General features: G+C 38.4%; 1 protein-coding gene across 2 annotated transcripts in view; it reads right to left on the bottom strand.

Moving 5' to 3' along the window:
• Window positions 1-1,386: 1,386 nt before the first annotated feature.
• Window positions 1,387-23,215, bottom strand: part of rxraa (retinoid X receptor, alpha a) — a 258,853-nt gene continuing 237,024 nt past the window's right edge. For both annotated transcript variants that reach the window (XM_036588001.1, XM_036588002.1), the window contains 5 exons: window positions 16,229-16,358; window positions 14,840-14,972; window positions 10,685-10,776; window positions 6,976-7,081; window positions 1,387-4,942 (listed from right to left, as the gene is read on the bottom strand). In XM_036588001.1, coding sequence (XP_036443894.1) covers window positions 4,795-4,942; window positions 6,976-7,081; window positions 10,685-10,776; window positions 14,840-14,972; window positions 16,229-16,358 — 609 coding nt within the window. In that variant the 3' untranslated portion in view covers window positions 1,387-4,794. The remainder of the gene's footprint in view (window positions 4,943-6,975; window positions 7,082-10,684; window positions 10,777-14,839; window positions 14,973-16,228; window positions 16,359-23,215) is intronic.

The raw sequence follows: 23,215 nt of genomic DNA, 5'->3' as shown, positions 1-23,215 counted from the left end.
TCCACCCCACTTTGTATCTTCTTGAGTTTCAGTGCACTGCAGTGATAAAAAGGGCTGCATGGAAAGACTGCATCTGTATTACATTTAGTCACTCTGGACTTGACCTGTGACTCAATAAAGATTTTTTTTTTTCTTTTTAAAGTGACCTGTTCCAACGTAGGTCCGTTCTATAAGCCTTACCACGTAGGTCGTATCGGCCTCGGAGGGCTCTGGACTACTGTTCTTTTGTTACAGTCCTACCAAATCTAAAAATGCAAATGTAGATAATAAATATAAGCTAGAGGGAACAATTTAAACTTTTAATTGCAAGTTTTCTGGCTCCTGCAGGCTTTCATTTCTTATTAACAGTGCTAGCATTTTAGGTATTTCTGAATGGAAATCTGAATTCTCTGCTTTTTTGAAAAATAACTATGTAACATGTAAGCATTGTTAAAATGTCGAAACATATATGGAACATATCGCTGCTGTCGGAATAAAACCTTGTATCTCCAAAATTACTGTACATGAGAAGGAACAAACATACTTTACTTTCAATGTAAGTCAATGGAACCAGACTTTTTTCAAAGTAATTGTGGGTCGTTTCATTTGGTCTATTCATCATGAAATTTACATGCAGTGTAAAGAACAAAAGGCATTTTCAGATTGTCAAAAACTGAATACAAAAATGGAGATACGAGGTTTTCTTCCAACAGCAGCGATATACGGAAACTATACTGCAAAAACAGTATTTACTGTCATAAAAACCAATACAGCTTATAGCAGATTAGGCCTTCTATTCACACTGCAGTTATAAGGAGTGTTTCAGCCTGGACTGCTTATGTCTGAATGATGCACAATGCAAGGTGTTTACATATGTGAGTTTAAAAAGTGCAGTAATAAAATGAACAGCCTATTCAGTTTGTAAGAGATAAAGATGGCGTGGGGAGGGGGGGAAAGTAATGTAAAATGAATTACAACTGTTTTGGTAAATAAAACCTCACATTTCCATAAAAATTAACCTCAGAAGGAAAAAATAAATTTTGAATATTGCCCCTTTAACGAGATGAAATGTAAATGTGTAATTTTTATTCTGAAATTCCTGTTGCCAGCCAGGAGGAACATTCAAGAGAATGCAAAAACCTTAACTTTCAGTGTCAGTTAAGATAAAAGGGTTTAATTCCAAGTGATTTTGGAGCATTTCTATTGGTCCATTCATTATGAATTTTTTTGACAATTTAAAGGCAGCCACCATGTTCAACTAATATGGGAAAATAAAAAACATCAAACATGGATTTATTTTTTTGTTTTGGCGGCAGCGACGAGTTATTGAAGAAAAAAAAATTAAAACCCAATGCAGATGCCTACACAGATATCTGGAGAGAAAAAAACTAAACAAAAACCACTGAATTCATCTTTTAAACTTTAATATTTTTTTCTTTTTTTCATGAAAGAACATCAAAGAACAATGCACAAATAACAGATGTCTTTTTCATTTCCTTAAAAATAGATGAAAATATGAGAGGACGATCCTGTCACTCGGTGACAGATGAAGGAGGAAAGAAAAAAAAGAAACAAAAAAAGGCAAAGTACAGGCGAAAATTGCAAGGGTGTCACCACTGACCTCTGCCTCACCATAGCCAACTTTTAAAGAGGTCTGATTTATTTTCTCACTCGTTTCAGTTTCAAATCAACATTTACACAATGTATACAACAGCCCACGAAAGGAAGAAGGAAGGTATGAATACATAAGCAAGGGATAAAATTACATTTTTTACAAAAATAGATCCTTTTTCTTTTTTTTTTTTCAGGTGTCATAATTAATTCTCAACATTTTCAAAGGTTCTGTCTCTGTGGCGTCTAAAGAACTGATTGTGTCAGGGTCTACGCTTATCAAACCAGGTTCTTTTTTCCTTTCATATATCCTATCCAATTTTTTCTTGAAGCCTGAACTCATGGAGTCTGATTTCGACCACATTCATATGCTTTTCAGCAACTGATTGTTAGCTGCTATCCTGAAAATCCGATCAGGTTTTGAAAAGCAGGCGAGAACACGCTGCCTTTTTCAGTTCAGCTTCCAGGCCTGATTCTCGCAGTTCTTGAGGTTTTCCGTAAGGATGATTATCAAACCGTGAAGGAGCTGGTGAGCGATCATATCTTAGGGCTTGGAGCTGCTGGTATTCTGCTCATTTCTCTGCTTTAGTTCATCAAAGCTGAACACAAAAGCTTCAGCAATTCAAACACTGAACCACGCCTGGTATCTCTGAATACTACACAGTGCAATTAGGCCTGTTTTTTTTGTTTTTTTTAATTAATTTTTTTTTAAGTAGGTTTTACCAAAGCACTTGGCGCTCTTTTTACTAACGTTGACTGGAAACATTTAAGGAAAAGGATTTGTTTTTATATACTTATTTATAAATATATACACATGTACATATAGACAAAATATAGCTTTATCTCATATATAAAGCATTTATGCATGTGTTCATCCTGTCAATCTTTAGTTCAGAGGACTCGTGTTTCCTGCAGGAGAGTTTCTTCATTGTTAGTGATTTTAAAATCTGCATATGGCTTCAAGATCCCTGTGGTCTGACACTCCTCCATTTAAGACCACGATCAGTTTAATCCACAAGCCTGAAAAATTGATAATTTATTACATCAGGGTGTAAATATTGAGAACTACAGCACTTCATGCATGTTCCATGGGGTTTCTGAGTTCTGTTGATGTTTTATCTGAGATGAGATGTAGGCTACAGTGTTTCCACCAGAAACCCAGCCTCATCCTTCCTGCTTTAAGATTCATTTTATCAAGGCTGTCAAAATTTCGCCAGTCACCTGATTGCCTACTTTTCAGTCCTACTCATAAGAGCACCGTTCATTTCTTCCAAATCAATGATAACGGGCCTCACAGCTATACATGCATTTTCAATTAATCATATTAACTGATCAGGTAATCATGTTATTGCTGATCATATCCAATCTCATGTCTGACTGAGGGAAAGAAAAAAAAACATTGATATTATGAAAAAAGTGCCTTTTTTTCTGATTAAATACTTCAAGTAATGCTGCAATGCTGCATGTCCTCCACTAGGCGGCGCTCACAGCTCACTCATAGCCTCTGCATTTTCACTGGTCACATCCTTTGCACATCTCTACACTAAAGCCTCTCGTCAAAAGTCTTTGTACATACCGTAGCCTGGCATTAACACCGGGGCACCAAAGCCCTGGTCCTGACAGGACATTGTCCGAAGAAGAGAAAGGCAGAGCCAGCAGAAAGCCGCCTGGTCGGTGGGCTTTCAGGGCCAGGGCCGTAGGGCCACCCGGTTTGGTGTGCTGTACAGAATCTGTAAAATGATAGCAAACCTCACCGCAGGCAGTCTTTGGAAAGAATGCTAGATGCATAGTTAAGCAGCAGCAGCGCAGAAAAAGAAATAAAAATGCTGAATATGGGAACATTACATAGCTCAAGTAAGATATTTCACACTCAAAAAGAACAAAAAATGACACTTGGTTTGCCCAGAGAAGTGCAGATTGTGAACGTTCTTTGGTCCCCTTCCCCTACATAGCCAACAGCCAACTAACACCCTTGTTAACCAGGTTGGCTGAAGCTGGTTAAGGCCGGACTACTGCTATATGGAATAATGAGGTTAAGTACTAAGCAAGAACATCCCCATAACATCCCGCCAGCTGCTAACTGATTGTTGAAGATGAGGGATTGGGGACCGACAACTGAGGAGTCTGGCATAAGGAACTGAACGGGAGGTAATTGCACATTGTGAAACAGAAATACCAATACTGAGTCTGGCAGTAACGACGTGTACGAATGAATGAGCCATTCCAAAGCTAGAATCTCGACTGTGAGGAACAGTCTGATTGCTGTTTTTGTTTTGAGGTGAACTGGTGTACCGCAGGTACTCAGAGGTGAGAAGATGCCACCTGAACCTTCAGATAATCTTTAATGACAGTCTAGACTAGAGCCCCCCTCTGCGCCACAGTGAAAACGCTAAAAGAAGTAGTGAACAAAATCACTATGAAATGGACGAGGTTCGTTTCCACGTGCTTATCTGCAGACCGAGGAGGGAGTCTAACTGCGCTCCAAGCACACAGATACAGTTGCAACAGTGGGACGGTATAGCTCAGATCGATCTCCTTAAGCAGTAGGCCCTGCAAACAACATTACAGAGTCAATAACACCAAGGCGTTCAATAACATCCAGGCTTTGCTGCCAGTCAGATCCATAATTTTATAGCCTAACAATGTCTCCTATTCACAACTGACAGTTGTTGTGGAGCACTAGGCTCTTGACAGGAGGGAAAGCTCTTCATCGCCATCGTTGGTCCATCCTGGACTCCTTACATCTCATGACCCCTCAAACTGGACATCGATGAGGCCCCAGTGCTCCTCGTATTTGTAGAAGTAAACACAGCAGGAGTAATCTCCTAAACCAGAACAGTGCCGTCATCCAGTCCAACTTCCTGAAGGCCATTCCTGTGGTTCATTAGTGTCCCCAGTACTTCCAGTAAACCTTTTGTCAGAACACTCTTTCCTATGTTGTTTGTTTTTCCTTCCTTATTTTTTCCGTTTGACCACAAAGCGGATGATTCAAAGCACCTGTGGCCTCTATTCTCTCAAGTTTATATATTTATATCTTTATACAAGGTATAAGAGCATGAGAGCCCATGAGCGTGTTGTGAAACGTTCAGTGGAGGGCAGCACTCTCCTGCCAATAGCGTCACAAGATCAGTCTCATCTGGGGAGGAAGGGGATGTCTGGCCCCCCCCCGACCGCCTCCCAGGGCAACGGGAGGTCATGATGTCATTATGTCATTTGGTGGGGCGCCTCCAGCATCTCCATGAGGAAGGTGTCGATGGGCGTGTCCCCTATGAGCTTGAAAAAGAACAAGTGCTCCAGACACTTGAGTCCGATGGAACGGAGCGCAGGCAGCCGCAGTAACAGCTTAGCAAACCTGAACACACAAAGACACACACACAATTCCACAGTTAGGCTGAGCAACAAAAAGTCCATCACACTACATGGATAATTTGTTCTGGACACTTAGAAGCACTTATCGCTCCTGTTATTGTTTTGAAACGGCTTCCAGGAATACAGACTAGAGCAATGCACTTTATAACAGCTCTAGATAAACAGCTGGGTCAATGTTTATTTAATTTAAGCCCTTAATTAGAAGGAAAACTGGATGTGTGTGTGGGGGGATTTTTGTTCAGGGCAATCACTACTGCTTAAAACACATAGGATCCTATTAATATGCTCTCTATAAACAGTAAGGGAGAGCAGAACATAAACCAACATAAACAGATATTTTATGTAGTTAAACATATTCAAGTAGAGCATGTTTTGGTTTGGTCTTGTATTTCAATTGCAATGTCATCTGTGAATTTTTCACAGACGTCAGATATTTTCCAAGATTCATCCTGACGACTGATTTTTGAAGTTTTGGGAATTAAAAAATAATTAAAAATACAAAAACAAATAATTGAGGAAAACCTCGTATCTCCAAATGGTAACTTCACAGGAAAAGGAAAAAAACCTAGTTTACTTTTAATGTAAGTCAATGGAACCAGACTTTTTTCCATGTCATTTTGGGCCATTTCTTTTGGTCCATTCTTCATGAATTTACACACAATGTAAAGGACAACAGGCATTTTCAAATTCTGTCAAAAACTGAAAAACGACAAAAATGGAGATACAAGGTTTCAAAAAAGAGAAATGTTGAAGTTCTATTTGCATTTCTTTTCTGATTCTGTTTCAAAAATGTATCATCAAAAACAACAGTATGTATCATATTGTGAAATCTGCATATCATTACACCCCTACTGTTTTCATTGGAAAGCTTGTCTGGATCAAACAACATAGAATTATACTGAAATTGAGTTTTCATCAAATTACCAGATTTTTAGTGCCTGCTACAACTAGCTCTTCTGTCTGTTACAGTTCACCCCATTTACACGGTTAGAAATAAAGGTTCTGTGCAGGTACGTTTTTCATTCATCGAGGTACAAACAATGTAAATGTTCCCTCAAAGGTACAACAGTGGTTTTAAAGTCCAATTGTGAACCTTAAATAAGTTTAACCTAACAGAACAATAAAATAAAAAGCCTGGAGACGAGACGGGGTGTGTGGAGTCAATACAACTTAGAAAATATACTTTCAATGGATTTTGGTACAATTATGTTCCCTGACTAAAGGTACTGAGATGTACCCTTGAAGGTACCACCCCAGTGACAAGAGGGGTCCTGCCCCAGAGACAGTTTACTACCTTTTTAACAGCACTTGTAATGGTTTTGACTGAATGTTCACAAATGGTATGTGCTGGTAACAATGGTTTATATTTTCATTTCATTATGTTTTCAAAATATTATAAACCTTGCTCAAAGACTGTTAGGTTGTGTCGCTTTCCCCTGCGTTGCTGCCATGGTGTCAGTACCTTTAGTTAGGGAACATAATTGTACCATATTCTGCTGCAATTATTATTGTTTTTAAGTTTCATTGATTTCATACATCCCATTTTGACTTTTTATTTCATTTTTCTATTTAAAAAAAAAAAAAGAAAAGGGACAAATATGTACCTTTCACCTGAGAAAGTGAATGTAATGTACCATCTCATTGAAGCTACACGATTTGACTTTAAGAATGTTGTATATTTGATGGTACATTTACCCTGTTTGTACTTTGGGGGACAAAAAATGACCACTACAGAACCTTTTTGTTCTGACAGTGAGTATGGTGTCTTACGATATGCAGTCCTTATACTGCCTTTTGTCCACAACTATCATAAATGGTTTATATGAAAAAAACATTTACATTTGCTGGAACATGTACATTTTACTAACCACTAATTTCATTCAACAAATATGATAATATGGTACTTGTAGAGAGACAACTTCATCTTCAGCTAAACTATCACTGTAAGGCCTTGCAAGTAGCTCTGCATTTGAGTATATGTGGATGGAGGCTTGAACTCAGCAGGTGATACTGTACCTGCCAGGCTGTTCAGGGTATTTATGCTTGCAGTAGGCCTCCAGAGAGGCATACACTTTCTCCCTCAGAGCCTCCACCTCCCCTGGGTTTGACAGCCCTTTGGAGTCTGAAAGAAAGACACATTTTGCAACATTTTTAACACAGTGGTGACAGTGGGTTTTGCAGACAGTCTCTCATGCCTAACAAATATAATCTGTCAATGAATAACTTCTTATTAACAGTAACGGTCAAGGGGTAGGAAACTTTGCATTCAGGACGAAACTATGACTGAAACACATATAGACTATACCAGCATATGAGAATCACTCTAGACCACTTTAACACAGCAAGTTATGGGCTATAACCAAGTTTATTATGGAACATGGCTACGGAGGTTTGCATCAGCCACACACAAATGGCTGTTTGTTTGCTTGGCTGTTTTTTTTTTCAATGAGACCTAGCATGAACTCCAACATTTCACACTTATTAGGGCCGCATGATTTGGACAACACACCCTATTGCAGTTATATTGCTACATATTGCAACGTGCCTTGCAATATATTATAAACACATTGGGGAGCTCTTAGTAGGACATGATTAAACATTGGCCTGGCCAAAATTATCAATGTTGAAACACTTTGCTTTTAATTATCAAACCACCCTTCTGGAACATCTGCAATGTTAGATGGCTCATTTGCATATAATAGCCTTCTTTGATATCAGTTTTGCAAATGCCATCGTGATAACAATTAAGAAGCGATATACTGTGCAGCCCTAACACCTATCAGTGTTTTGAGTGTCCTCAAAATGAGTGCAAAAGTTTGGGCACCCCGATCAAATGACATTTTGTTGATTATTTAAGTGAAAATAAGGTAACACGTCCTCTACAGGGTGCAAATTTTAATGGGCACAAGCAACATTTTTTTCCCAATATGTTAAATTTGGCCAATAAATAGAAATTGTAAAGTGCAATTTTCAGGAAAATAACCACATTTAAAAGTGATCCCCTGTAAAGGATGTATTACTATGTTTGCCATTAGAAAATCAACAAAACACACTATTTGATTGGGGTACCCAAACTTTTGCACAAGACTTTATACATGCAGACTTTCACAGCAGGTGGCACCATAACCAACCAGTGTTTTATGCACACCAGTCTAATGGCATAAAGTGACATCAGAAATGTATGGATCATGCAAACTAATCCTAACATGAATGAATTCCTGCTTCACTACATTTAAAAGCAATCATGGAACACAGCAGTAGTCATAGCAACTGGCTTTGATGTTGCTCATAGCGTGGCTGTAATAACAGATGATGTCTTGTATAAATTAAGAAGGGTGACAGAAACCTAGAGCATCTTTCACACTAGCCAAGCTTTTTCCCTCTGTTATTCCATCAAAAAGACCCTGATTATCCTTAACATCAGGAGCACGTATGAACATGACATCATGGTGAAAACCCATGTAGCATGAAAGCAGGTTTAATGAAGCGTGTGAATCGCTCATTGTGCCGGTGCACAGCTTAAAAAAGTGCTTATGAGTGTGTGTGGGAAGGGTTTGTGGTGGGTGTGTGCACACTTGTGCATGTGTGTGTGTGCTCGTGTGTGAATGTGTGGGTGTGAGCATGTGACAGCAAGCAAACACTAAACACAACTAGACAACCTGAGTGGCCTGAGGGAGAGACCTGCATGCTGAGATCACAGAGGTTTTAACATTAATGTGAGCAAATAATATATGCAAAAAGGAGAAAAGTCTTTGAATCCATGATGAAAGCTTTCTTACAGGAAAAGCATGAAGTGGCAGAAACATAATGCAGAGTTCAAGCTACTAAACACTAAAAACTATTATTCGCACTGCCAAAAGCTTACATATACCTGATTTACACATACATACTGTTAAAAATAAAGGTACTATGCAGGTACATTTTTCCTTCATCAAGGTACAAACATTGTAAATGTTCCCTCAAAGGTACAACAGTGTTTTTAAGGTCCAATTGTGAACCTTCAATAAGTTTTTCCAGCTGAAAAGTACGTATTTGTACCTTTTCATAACCTAATGATTTAAAACAGAACAGTAAAATAAAAACCCTGGAGACAAGACAGGGTTTGTGGAGTCAATACAACTTAGAAAATATAATTTCAATGAATTATGGTACAGTTATGTTCTCTGACTAAAGGTACTGAGATGTACCCTTGATGGTACCACCCCAGTGACAAGAGGGGTACTGCCCCAGTGACTGTTCAGTACCTTTATTTCTGAGAGTGCAGTACTGTGCAAAAGTCAGTTAAGTCTATTCATTTAGGTTATAAGGGATTTATTGTGCGTCAGAATTTAGTGCGTCTGCCCTTTGCTTGTATTATAGCTTCCATTCTTTTCAATGTTTTGCTTTCAGTTTTTCAAAGAAATCTGCAGGGATGTTTTTCCGCATCCCCAAAGTTCAGTCACAGAAGTTGGTTGCGTTTGTTGCCTCTCTAATTCTGAGCAATCCAAGTTGCACATTTAGACTTACGAGTCCATTAAACCTTACTCTGCATCTACAATATCCAGTTTGCAGTTTTCTTTGACTGTCCCTTTCCTTATGCAAGTAAATTATCTTAAATCTGATCTCCGCAGAAATATCTCCTGAAAAATGAATAGCCGTTTTGACTGGAAATGAAATACAAAAAAATGTATTAAAAAAAAACCATATATTTAAGACAGTCTCCAGTGCTGCTTCTAGGCAAGGCAAAGGGGGGCTACTCTGAAGAATCTAAAGTTTTGATACACCACTGCATAATTCTGTCTGTGCTGTTTCATAGTTCTGATGTCTTCACTTTTATTCTAAAAGGTGGAAAACATTAAAATAAAGCAGACCTTTGTACGAGCAGGTGTGTCCAAACTTTTGACTGGTACTGTATACAGTGGAGATGAACATAACAGAAATCACAGAACTTCAAGAAATACTACAACAAAATATTTCCAGTGAATTTGTAAGTGAGTGAATCTCAGTGCCTCTGCCGCGCTCGCAGCTCAATCAAGCCGTGTGGAGCGGTCCTTGGAGAGCTCCTAATTGGTAGAATGGGGGCAGTAATTCTGTCTGACTCTGAAGAGAACAGCAGAGGCACAGAGGAGTGGGCTGGCTGTGGAGAACGGCTCCGTGTGCTGGCTTTGTCTGCTGGGCTGGGACTGTGGCTCATTAAAGAAGCAGTAATGAGCCGTGTGCCAGCAGACTGAGATAGCTCTGTCCGCTGGACTACTGTATCCACGGTAACCGCTGTGTGACAGAGCCTGGGAGTAGTGTGCAGTGGAAAGTGTCTGTTTGCTTTTGGAGGAGTGTGAGTCATTATGGCAGAGCCTCTAATCTGAGCAGATCTAAACAAGAGGACTCTCAGTCTAATACACTTCATTAAGAAAAAAATCAAATTCGGACATCAAACTACCCCCCTTTCCCGCTCAAACTCAGCCACAGTCAGTTTGGTTTGGATGACTATGATATGTTGCAAGAGGAGGCAGATTAAATGAATATGCATGCTTTTGTCATCATAATCTCCATCTGCTGTATCTGAAGCATTCAGTAGGAACTGCCCACTGGCTTCCATATTATACTATATTAAGTATATTATGAGTCAACAAGTTTTATGTTTATTTCTTGGCACTGGGAAATTATTGTCAGTGGTGATAAACTGTATGCTACAGATACAAGAGATTAGTTGGCGTATTCCTTTAAGGAGAGGGTTAAAAATGCTTACCTGGATTAAAAAGCACTATGGCCCGCAGGCAGCCCAGCTCAGTTTTATCCATCTGCATGTCCCTCATCTTCGACACCAACTCCGTGAGCACCCTGCAGTGAAGAGCAGACACAGTGTCACAGATTACACACATACAAACACAATTTATTTAGCACAATTAATTTATTACCCATTTCCTTCATTATAATATGGTATTTTACTCACTTAATTGAAGAACAGCAGTGAAAAGAAGTGTTCACAAAGTATTTGCTGAAAAATTACTACAAAAATACTACAAAATATGTGATGGTAAGTGTGTGTGATGTGAAGTAGGATAAGAAGACACAAAAGATCACCATCTCAAAAAAACTAGAAGGGGAAAGTTGAACAAACTTTAATTTGGCTTGGCAAAGCCAATTACTGACACTCCAAAAGTTAAAACTGCTGCAAAACTGTTGATTTTTTAAAAACTTAACTGGGTTTATATAGTAATTGAAGTTGCTAAGGTTTTGCTATAAAGTTGCTATGACATTCAACCTTTTGTTATTTTTTATTTTGCGATTTTCAATGACCACAGTGTATGAAATATGCTATGAATAAACTTGCCATGCCCTGCCTTGCCTTAAAAAATGTGCTGGAATGAATGCTGTGTGAACACCATAAGTGCAAGTTAAACTGAGAAAGCTCACTTTGTGAAATACCCCACAGTGCTTGTTCAGGTTAGTGGTCAGTTTTCCAAAATATTGACATTTCAATTCATTTAGTTTGGCCTCCCCAGAGAAAACACATGAGCAAATAGATCAGATGTGGATATTTTTGTTTTTCTGATAAGCACACTTCAGCCTTTTTGAACCTTATCACTGTCTGCAGCATCTGTAGCGTCACCATGGACAATAATTTCAACACATCTACTTCACCACCTGCCCACTGACATCTATTGTAAGTGTCAGTGGGTGTTCTGTTTTTTATTTTGTTTTTTTTTTATCAAAGTACCACGAAATTACTGCCCATAATAATCATGCATGGCTACAGATGCACCAGAGAGGGATTAGGTTGAAAAACACTGGAGTATTCCTTTAGGTTTGTCTGATAATGATAATGAACTAATGCAACAAACAATTTCACCAAGAGAGGCGCCATTACGTCACTGCAGTGACGTAAACATCTCAGATACTTAGTGGCGAGAATTATATCATGCCCCCCGTTAGGAAAGCTGAAGTCTCTGCAGAAAAGGCTGGCCTGTGAGTGACCGGGTCAGTCACTGTTCACCAGAGCAAAGCAAGCTCATTCCCACTCTTAACTCACTGTAATTCAATTTGCCTTCTGGAACAAAGAGAGTGGGGAAAAAAACCCTCAGCGCAGCGTTTAAGTGAACCATCCACTTCATTTGTGCCACTTGCAGAGGAGCCGATAAAGAAACATTATCAGCGCTGTGCATCTGAATGTGGAACTGTGGTAATGCAGAGATGTAATCCATCCTTTGAGAGGAGCTGGCTGTATGGTAATGAGTGGAACTTGCTCTAGGCTTTACTGAAGAGCTCCTCACTTCTCCACCAATCAGGTTACCAAGCATTAGGGGACCAGTTTGCATTGCAGACTTTGTTTGTCTGTTTACCAGTGGCACTAACCTATCTGTAATTGTGATGAGCTGGTTTTTTGCCTGATTAGACTGGGATCAAGTGGGTGCTGTGACGAACACATTTTCACCAACGTTCATTTGTTCCTTACATCTGCATGATACTAACAAAACACCTATTGTGATTATATTGCCACAAGCCATAAATGTGACGTGCCTTGCGTTAAAAACAGACTGGCCTGCATTGCTTTGGCTGAAATTATTTGTATTTGTTGGATCTTGTGAATGCATTGATTCATCCCAGCAACCACAGAAACTCATCTATAAAGTTCACAGCACACAATAAACAACAAAGAAAAGCATTTTGTTGGACGGCTAATTTGCATATTGCAGCCAAAATGACTGAAATGATTAACAAATGATGTCCAGTGCAGCACTGTATACCTATAAAAATGATGCCTTTCCAGTGATTGAAATAATAAATCCTGATCACATCATTTTGTGTAGTTAATTGTGATTAAATACATTTGTCTAATTTACTCAAATTGGAACCTTAAAAGAGTGTTTTCCATTTAAAGCAGAGCATATTGTTATAACTGTGATGATTAACAAAAGATATACTGCACAGCACTGCACATATAAAAATTGCGGCTGTTGAACGATAAAAATAATTAATCACTTTTTTGTGTAGTTAATGGTATTACTATTACTTTATTACATTATCTGTTATTAATATTGCTTATAACAATAACAACATTATTTTGCATTATGAGAGTGCAGGGTCAAACTCTCAAAACGCATTAATGAAATAAAAAAATGTGGCTTGAATAATTGCTCACATTACTCTGACAGCTCTGATAAAATGTTTATATACCATCATCAGAATGGTTCACGAAACGTGAAAAGAAAGGAAAAACAGAGGCTAAGGTTGTTGCGTCTGAGTCTTCCTTTTTGCCGCTACTGTTCTGGTGAACACATCGGGGTGAATATATGTATTTATAGTGTGCATTTACAGTGTTGCAGTCCACAGGCACTGCTGCCCCGCCGCTTCCACAGATGACACACAAATGGATTTCCGTTCACATTTTCTGTCTGAGCAGCCCTCAACTTCTGCACGACCTGTGTCGCCCGCATGTGTGAATATTTAATGAATATTGATGTTAATCGATAAAAGACCTCCTGCCACCCCCCCCCCCTCCCTCTCTGCACTCTACTGGCAGAAATGTCAAGGTTCTTCTTCTGCCCTTGCCATGAAAATGTACAGTATAGCTGTGCCTTTGTGCTGTCACATTGAAAAAGACCTAGAACTACACCGGAGATCATAACTTCACCACTGAATAACTAAAATTATGATGAGGTTGCTGCACATATTTGCTGTTAAAGGTGGTTTCTGTTGATTTTGCTAAATTTCTCAACAATTGAGATATAATTAATGTCATTCAGAGTGGTCTGATGTGACATGGTTCACTGTAGAGCAACTAACCAACTCTGATTTTTTACAGTAGTGGTGATGATAGGTCAAAGTACAAACCTAGCCATTTCAGAAAGATTGGAAAAATCCAAAAAATAAGCTTTCTTTCTGTACTGTTGTTTCCATGCACTTTCCTGGTACATTATGCCAAAACCCTCTAAACTACTGTAAAACATCATGGCACTGTATTTGTAATATGCTTTCTGTGATGTAGCATTAAACACTTTGGATGTCTGGTTCCTATCGCCACTGCTGTGAACACCAAACGGCTCAGAATGACTTTGTCTGCATCTTAGCAATTTAATATTGCAGATATTTTGAAAAATCAATGGAACTTCCTTTTTATAAAATGGAAATGAAACTATCTAAAGGGAATGCCTAATCATTTCTGGGAAGTAAAAAATACGTCTGTAATTTTTCATTTTTATTCAATAGAATCACGCTTGCATTTGAACTGTGCAAGTACTACTATGTTTTATTGTTATGTTTTAGATGGAAAAAAAGGGTTAAATTCTTGAACTGTCCAGTGAAAAATAGCCAATCATGAACTGTTTCTTTTCTGTGGTATTTAGGTAGATATAGCTAAGCTCTCACCAATAGCTCTCCTATTGGTTAGGACTCCAGAAGCTCAGGAGAAGTCCTAACATGTTAGATCAGCTATCAACATAATCAGAAAGTGACAGAGGAATCAACCAATCAATTTGATTTCTAATGGGTGGGACCAATTTTGTGAGATAAAAACATCACTCTGGTTCTCTGGGAGTCCAGAGTGTCAGAGTTCTGTAGTGAAACTTTAGTCACTGTGAAACTGCCACAAGGTAAAATATACGCTAATATGTCTGACACAGGCTTCAAGTAAAACATGGAATGTCTTTGAAAAGCTCTGCAGAAAAAAGTTTAATCTATAATAGCCAAAGAACATTCATCTGAATCGCCATTTGTTTAGTGCTAACGAACTACTAGAACCCCATAGGGATGCATGCAGAAGTCAGCATTATCATAGTGGTAAGTTTTTTAATTGTTTTGATTTTTATGTCCCTAATTGAAGGCCTGGCTCTAACAGTCATAGTTCATCACTGGTAAAATGGCACTAAACTCCTGAAGCCCCATCCTGCTTGTGATCTCTGACCTGTCGAATATGGCTCCCACGCCTGCGCTGTGGGCACTGTTCCTGTGCACGTGGAGCCCTGTGGCTAGCAGAATGCCGTCCTTCACGGCTATGGAGCGGTGCGAGAACGATGCGATGAGCAGCTCATTCCAGCCTGACAAAGACAGTAGCAGAAAAATGGAATTTACACAAAAGCCAAAACACATGACTTTAAAGGGGTAAATAAAAAGCAGCGAGGCGGCTGATGAGTGACAGGGTTCCTTTAACTAGTCTGCCTAGCAACTACAGCCCTATACAACCCCCGTATTTCCCTATAGAATAGTGCTGGGAAAAGGCTGGGGAAAATGCTTTCATCTGTGAGACAGCAGAACTAAAGAGGTTATTTATAGAAAACCTGCTAGCTGTGAGAGAACACCCTGCACTGCTATGTGCTGTTCCTGAGAAGAGCAGCATCAACCAGCTAATGCAAGAGGCCAAGCAGGCACAGTGCACAACAAAAGGCCTTTAAACAGCACCGGTTTACTTAACATTTAGAAAGAACACTGAGCTGTGGTCAGTGGAGGATCGGAACAATATGCTTCTGTTTGTTTCAACACTGCAGAAATGATCAAGTCTTGTAGAAGAATATGGAATTTGACCACCCTGTTCTAAAGCATCCTTGCGTATAAGAAAGGTGTTGGATTATCACGAAAAACTATTCCATTAGTCATAACTAGTCCGCGATTTTGGCTCCTAAAAACTAATCATGAATTATGGGCTTCTGTAAGGCTACATTCAGCAAAAGTATATATGACACAAACAGTAATTAGGCTTTGTTAATAAACAATGACATTATTTAACATTCATAACATTGAATTAGTGTAAATTATAATTAACACTACCTATTCTACTATTTTCAAATCAATTACCTTTACAAAGGAAGGATTAAATGAAGAGCACTTTCTATATATATCCTGAATCACAACAATGTAGCATATGGCAAGTATATCCTGTCTCACCAGTCTTCTTACGTGATAAGCTAAACAAATGACTAGGCAACTACTTTTTGTAGCATCATCACAGAATCATTTCAAATTTATCTGCAATGTTTTTCTTTCTCTTATTCATAAAAGCGATATCAAACTTTTGAACGCTGGTGTTTATAACACATATGGGGCATATTGTCATAACATATACATGCGTAAATTTACATATAAAATACATATTGGTTATATTATTATTACGTTTAGGTAATTACATATATGTAATACATATGAGACGTATTGTTACATATTACATATAGGTACTTACGTATATATAAAATACATGGGAAATATATTACACATAAATACATATATGTATATTACATATATATATATATATATATATATATATATATATATATATAAACCTGTGACTGGGTGTCTTTACCTGCTCGCAGTAAGATGACCTGGTCATCCAGGGGCAGTTCAGAGAAGTGTGGGATCCTTTTGGCCCACTCCACCAGAGTGAAGAGCTGTTTGTCTGCTGCCTGGCAGATATTAGTGACTGGATCATTAGGCTGCAGAGGGAGACATGAGAATAAATCAGTGTCCAGCAGAAAGGTAAATACAGAAACAGAGAAGAACACAGAGACAACAAACCACATATTCTATTTACACTGCCAACCAATTATTAATCACACTACTGTCGACACAACCTCCACTGACACATAACACAGCTGGCTGTGCAGTAACACTAACCCTGCACTATGTGCTGACAGCCTGATCCATGACCCGAGCTGTGCATGGAGCTCCTGTGTGTTTTGTGTGTTGTGTGTGTGTGTGTGTGTGTGTGTGTGTGTGTGTGTGTGGGCGCACATGTAACTCCATGCTTTAGGGGTGTAAAACTGCATCTAAAGGAGGCATTTCAACTACGGACATTTTGGAATGTTAGACTTGATTATAATTGATTCCAATCATATTCAGGTACGTGATTTTCTGGCTAAAATACAAATGTCAAAATACAATTATTTCAAAAGAAATACAAAAATTAGATTTTGTTTTTACTGTCTATATTCCACTACAGTGTAAATAGTTTCTCCAGCTAAATCTGTAATCTGTAAGCTTATTTTTAAAAATAATTGTAAATTATATCAAAATCATGGTGAAATTTGACATTTCATGATACACTAAATCATGCAAATCAAACTGAATGATGTTAGAGATTTACACCCCTGGGGACCCTTATCACATAGCCCATATCACGGCAAAACCAATTGTCCATGCTTATTTGAAATAAAAGAGTTTAATGTAGTATGTAAACATTGTAATAGTTTCAGAAAGTGCCATTCACTGCCAGCCTACAGAGTCCATATATGGAAATTAGGTTGCAAAAACAGCCAGTTTTGAATTCACTGTTTTTGTGATGCCACAAACATATTTACATATGTCAGCCTATTCAGCCTACAGCAATTTAGCTGCACTCATTCATACTGAATAAAGGGTGTTTCACTCTGGACTGCTTTTGAGTGAGGCACAATATAGGGCCAATCACAACAGAGGTCATTTACATGTATCAGTTCTAAACGCCCTGTAACAAAACCAGCCTGTTTAAATCTAGTGGATTAAAAGAGGTTGGAAAATGGTCATGTAAAAACAAATTATGTCTGCATTTGGTACATAAAATATATAATACAAGAATGCTGCAGGCATTAGAGTGCAATTCATGAACGTTGTGTTTTTATAAATCAATCGTATTCAAACACTGGGAACTTATCTTAAGAACAGCTTTAGAGTGAAACTCTATCACACTGTATAATTGAGGCAGCTTGTAAGAACATATTCTACAGAAGACACTGAAGACACTGATTAACAGAGTAAAACGGTTTTGGTGACAGTTTGTCAGAGTGGGTGTGTGTGGAGCCTGGAGGGTAGCAGATCTCTGCACTTCGACCCTGACACCACTGCGCCCCCCCCCACACACTCAGGCCAGTGAGTAATCCCCTTCGAGCAGGAGCGAACAGGAAGGCAAAACAAATACTGCTTCTGCCCCGGGACGCTCAGGAAATACCTGCGGAGACGCAGCGTTAAAAACACACCCTGCTCAGGCAGGCATTTCCTGCAGGAAGCTCTAGCGGACAGAAAGCCGCTTGACACTCTCTCCAAGTCACACACTCACGCTGTCAAAAAGAGCCCTCACAGCACTCAGAGCAGGAAAACACTTCACTCTACACACATCAGTTAATACACACTGAGAATCTACACAATGGACTATTAGCTAAAGGTGTGAAATCTCTGGCCTCACAATGACATAATTAAGAACAGGATTCTTTAGGGAATGATTCAGTGCATCATGAACATCTCAAATTTCACAACGATTGATATAAGATTAGATTGGGGTCAGTTATTTTGGTGTAATCTAGAAATATTTTTAAAAATACACTGAATATGCAAATCTAAAGAGAGGAACTATTTACGTTTTTAAAAAATACAGTACTGTTTCAGTAGTTTCTCTCATTACATTTGCATACTGTGTTTTTTTTGTGAACAATTGTTTTATTGTCTTTTTAACTTATATGTTGGCATACATACAACATAAGAACATATAACATCCCCTTTCTTTCCCCACCTCCCCCTCCCAGATGTGTTTCGGACAGTACATTTAAAAACATAGGTACAATACACTTTGTGTGTTTTTAAAAATATTTCTAGACTGTACCAAAATACACTGAATATGCAAATATAATGAGAGGAACTACTTATATACAGATTTGGACAGAATACTTTAAAAAGTAGTGATGGCTGAACTGAATACATCATCGTAAATGTATTCAGTAACACATTTCATTACAATACATCTCGGAAAGTCACATTAGAAAACCTTTTTTACACTTCACATTGTTTCTCACTGTTACTAGTTGTCAGTTTTCTTTATGTAATTATTCTGTTAATACTTTTCACGAAACATTTGCTTATAATTTAAATGAACTTCTGAAACTTCCCGACTTTTTTTGTCTCTGACCGCCTGCGTCAGTCCTCTGCTGCTTCCACAGTCCAGTCCAGTACAACACACATGCTAAGCTTATCACTAGCAAACATGTCCACTTTAATACTTTACACATTAAAGACTGGCTCATCACATTGGTTTATCAGTCTACTGAGGCTTTAGTAGGAACTTCATTGTTTGTAAAAAAAGCCATTAATTTAGGTCTCTTTAGAATTCGTCTAATGAGCATGTTTGCACACTGTTTGTACACTGATTCTAAAATAGTTACTTTTTTATTTGGTCGGTAAGTATTCTAAATGTATTCTCCAACAAATGTAAAAAGTTACTGTATTCTGAATACTGCCTTAACAAAGTGTAACTTAGACTGAATACAGATACTTAATTTCTGTATTCTGAGTAGATATTCCCAATACTTGTATTCTGTTACATCCCAACCCTGCTTATACAGTAGTAAAATATAGTGAATGCATCAATGATACAGAAATATTTCAGTATAATTCAGGCTATTTTTCCCCTGAGCTCCACGTATGACCAAAAAACAGTCATATTTCTTTTAATAATTCCTAAAACCTTTGTACAAATAGGTAGAGCTAAACTGCTGTAGGATGAATAGGTGGATATATTTAACCACTGCTTTTTCACAAAAACAAACAACAAAGAATTGCAACTGCTGCTTCCGAAGCTAAATTTCTCTACATGAACTGTATGGACCGTGGACTGAATGGTGCGCTTTACAACTTCAATGTTTACATGGTACATCAAAATCTTTTATTTCAAAAAAGAATAAACAGTTTTGGCCTCCATGATATGAGCCCTTTAAAAACAGCGAAATACCACCACCTTTAAAAAAAAGAATTACATTTTGGACCAAAACACTGAGCCAATTAATCAATTATAATTGACTAGAACGTTACAAAATTGATGCAGTTGACTGCTTACACCTTCATACCACTAGCTGCATTTGTACAGTCCTAGTAGTAGTGGAATACATAAGGCTGTCTTTTTAAACTGACAGGCAGTGGAGCATGTTTGTATGGAGGGTTTTCCCCTTACACCCCCCATGGCTGCGCCTCTATTAGCACGTCTTCCCAAACAGCGTCCTGCCACAGACGGCGATGGCCCACAAACGAGCAACATGAAAAACGGCCACAGAAGCCTCACGCTGGGCGCCGAGTGAGCCGTGAACAGGGGAAATACAGAGCTTATGCTTTGTTTCTGAAGACGAAAGCGAGAGTCAGTGGAGTCAGAGAGCGAGAGAGAGAGAGAGCGAGGAGCAGCAGGAGCTCTGTATATGTGTAGAGCTAATAGAATCTGAGTGTCAATATGCCACTGCTGTGTCAAGAGAGGTCAGAGCGAATGCACCTCACCAACAGGATGATAAAACTGTGGTAACAAAAATCTTGCATCTCTTAAATGGTAACTTAATAAAAGAAGGAAAAAATGGCCTTGACTTTAGTTGTTTTCTCTTAAAATGTAAAGAAGCTATTTCTATTTTTATACTTTACATTGTATGAAAATTTCATGATGAATGGGCCAACAGAAATACTCCAAAAACTCTCTTTACATTAACTTACATTAGCAGTAAATAACGGTTTTTCCATCTGTAAAGTTGGCATTTTGGAGATGCTTATTTTTCTTTGGACAGCGATGATATGTCGTCTTTGCACTGCTGGGAGTTGCCCTGTAAAGCTTGAAACAATAATTTAAATGTCAGAGGTTTCACAGTTTTTCTGACCACATCATACGTCTCTGGCTATTAATGTCACATGCACAGGCTCAAAAAGTAGGTCCGGTGTGATGTTTAGGTCTTTAGTGGAAGTGGTAGCAGAAGTGGCCACAACCTGCAACTCAAACTTGCACAAGCTCCTTTCAAATCACTCACAGACACAAATCAGTCCCACTTTCCATGAACCCATCCATTCATAACAACAACAAACAACCAAGTGCAAAGAAACTTTGCTCAAATCCCAGTTTTAAAAAATCCTAGGAATCAATACAGTGATCTCCTGGATGTTCCTGCATTCCAGCATGCAGATTCCCTTGAGAGGCTTCAGGCCTAAGCACAGAAAGCTCATGCCAATACTATTCCCCTCCACTGAGCCATCGTCTTCAAGCATTCACTCAATACCCTGTTTAAAACTTCAGCTCATCAGCTCACAGCTGCAGCAGATCAAAGGCAAGAGAGGGAGATAGCAAACTGCCAGACAAAGCCATGTATTCACCAACTCCTGCGTGGCATTTTATGCGTATTAAAAGTATACAAAGTACTGCGCAAAAGTCTCAGGCAGCAAAGATAATTGGTTAAACTATTTATCTTAGGAGTAAGTGTGTTTGTGCCAGTACAAACTTTGACATTAGAGTAAATACGTATAAACAAAAATAAAGTAAAACAAGACTTCAAGTAAAAGAATAACTGCCTGATTAGATCTACTAGGTATTAGATGATAACTGTATATACAAGACTTCATTGAGGATTTGAGGAGAGCTTTGAAAATGGTTGAATGAACACACATCTAACAATACACAATCACAATGTATTGTTTATTGGCACATTTTATTTTTAATTTTTCAAAGAAATATATGCTCGCCACGCAGATAAATGGCTATACATATCATCACTGTCCAAAAAAAAACTCAAAATGGTAATTTTACAGGAGAAGACGAAAACTTCCTTAGCTTTTGATGTAAGTCAATGTAATGAGATGTTTTTCTTTTTTTGGAGCATTTCTATTGGCCCACACATCATGGAATTTTGACACAATGTAAAGAGCAGCTGCTGTGCTTAAACAATACATTAAATACAATTTTAAACAATGAGTGTGTTTAAATGCACTTAAAAATCTGATAACTGCAGAAAATCAGATTCTGTCAGTAATCCCATCAATGCGTTTACATGCACTTGAGTAATCAGACAATGGGGAAACTCCGGGTCTACATGAGTCAGACAGTAATCAGATTTCTGCTTTGTAACCGGTCAATAAACTCACAGAGGAAGACGTGATGTAAACGTAACGTAAACTCAAACTTCATGCCAAAGCTTTTTTTTTAAAAACATTGCACCACTTTACCTGAAATTATGAACACACATCATCTAGAAGAAGAAAAAAATTTAAATCCTTCATTTTGTCAAGTATAAAGTTGGTTTCAGCATCTTGCGGTAACTCTGCTTGCTTATTTCCAGTACCATCGTCTGTTTTTACACATGCACAGACCGAGAAATCCGAAAGAAATCAGAGTAAGAGTTTATATGCACTGAGAAATCTGATTACTGAGCTAAAATCCAGCTCTCTTTATCAGATTTCTTAATCGGATTTCTAGACCTTACACTGATCTAAGAATTCAGAGTATGCTGTTTACATGACCATTTAAATAATCAGATAACTGCAGAAATCAGATTATTAAGTGCATGTAAACGCATTCAGTGACAATATCATTATACCATTTTGTGAGGTACCTAAGAGTTTGCACAGTACTATATGCATGCAAACTTCCTGTGTTTTTTTGGTTTGCAATAAGCCCTAAGCATTCATCACTACTCAAAGCTTTCAGGTGTTTAAACCAACTTCAAGTCCAAAAGACCTTCAACATGATCTATTAACAGTTTAAAAAAGCACTTCACACATGAACATGAATAGATTCAGAATATTACCAAATATTTATTTTTGCAGGTATTTTTTTCTTACTTAATTGAAACGTACCAGTGACAATTCAATTCAAAGAAGGCAAGGTGACCTCAAACTTCTGACAGGCAGCATAACTTATGAATATTTCTGTATGAGATTAGGGACATGCAGATGACTCTGCTCAGCACTACAGCTTTCTGCTGTGTTTCCTCTCAAATGTATAAACAAACAGATAATTCATGCACAATGCAGCGATACAAATAAAAAACAGAGCGGCAGCAGAGCGCCTCCACCGATTCCTCTCAAAAGAATACAACTCCCAGAGTTCTAGTTAAACACAGCAATACTCATGAATGATGCATGGCTCTCTTAGCCGTGTTTACCCTGACCTCATTTCTCTCCCAGCCCGGATGGGTGTAGCGACAGAGAGAGGCAAGTGACAGGCGGTGGGACGGCACTCAGGGCTTCCCACTGGTCTGGGCCCCAGCAGGCCAAAGGTCTGCCCTTTATCACACACAACGTGCCTCAACACTGCCATGCTAAAGGTGGAGATTCCAGAGGACCAGATATATGATACACTCTTAAAAAACATTGTTCTTTAGTAAAGAAAATGGTTCCATATAGAACCTTGAACACTCAAAGACTCCTTCGCATGATTAAAGGATCCTTTGAGTCATAAAATAGTTCTTGAAGAAGAAGTGCTCTAAATGGTTCTATATAGGACCTTTTTTTAAAAATGGTTCTATATAGCACCAAAAGGGTTCTTCTATTGAAACAAGCTTGTATCATAACAATATCAGAACCCTTT

Source organism: Colossoma macropomum, unplaced genomic scaffold (genome assembly GCF_904425465.1).
Source record: "Colossoma macropomum unplaced genomic scaffold, Colossoma_macropomum, whole genome shotgun sequence".
Taxonomy (NCBI): domain Eukaryota; kingdom Metazoa; phylum Chordata; class Actinopteri; order Characiformes; family Serrasalmidae; genus Colossoma; species Colossoma macropomum.
This window is presented reverse-complemented; position numbering and strand designations above follow the sequence as displayed.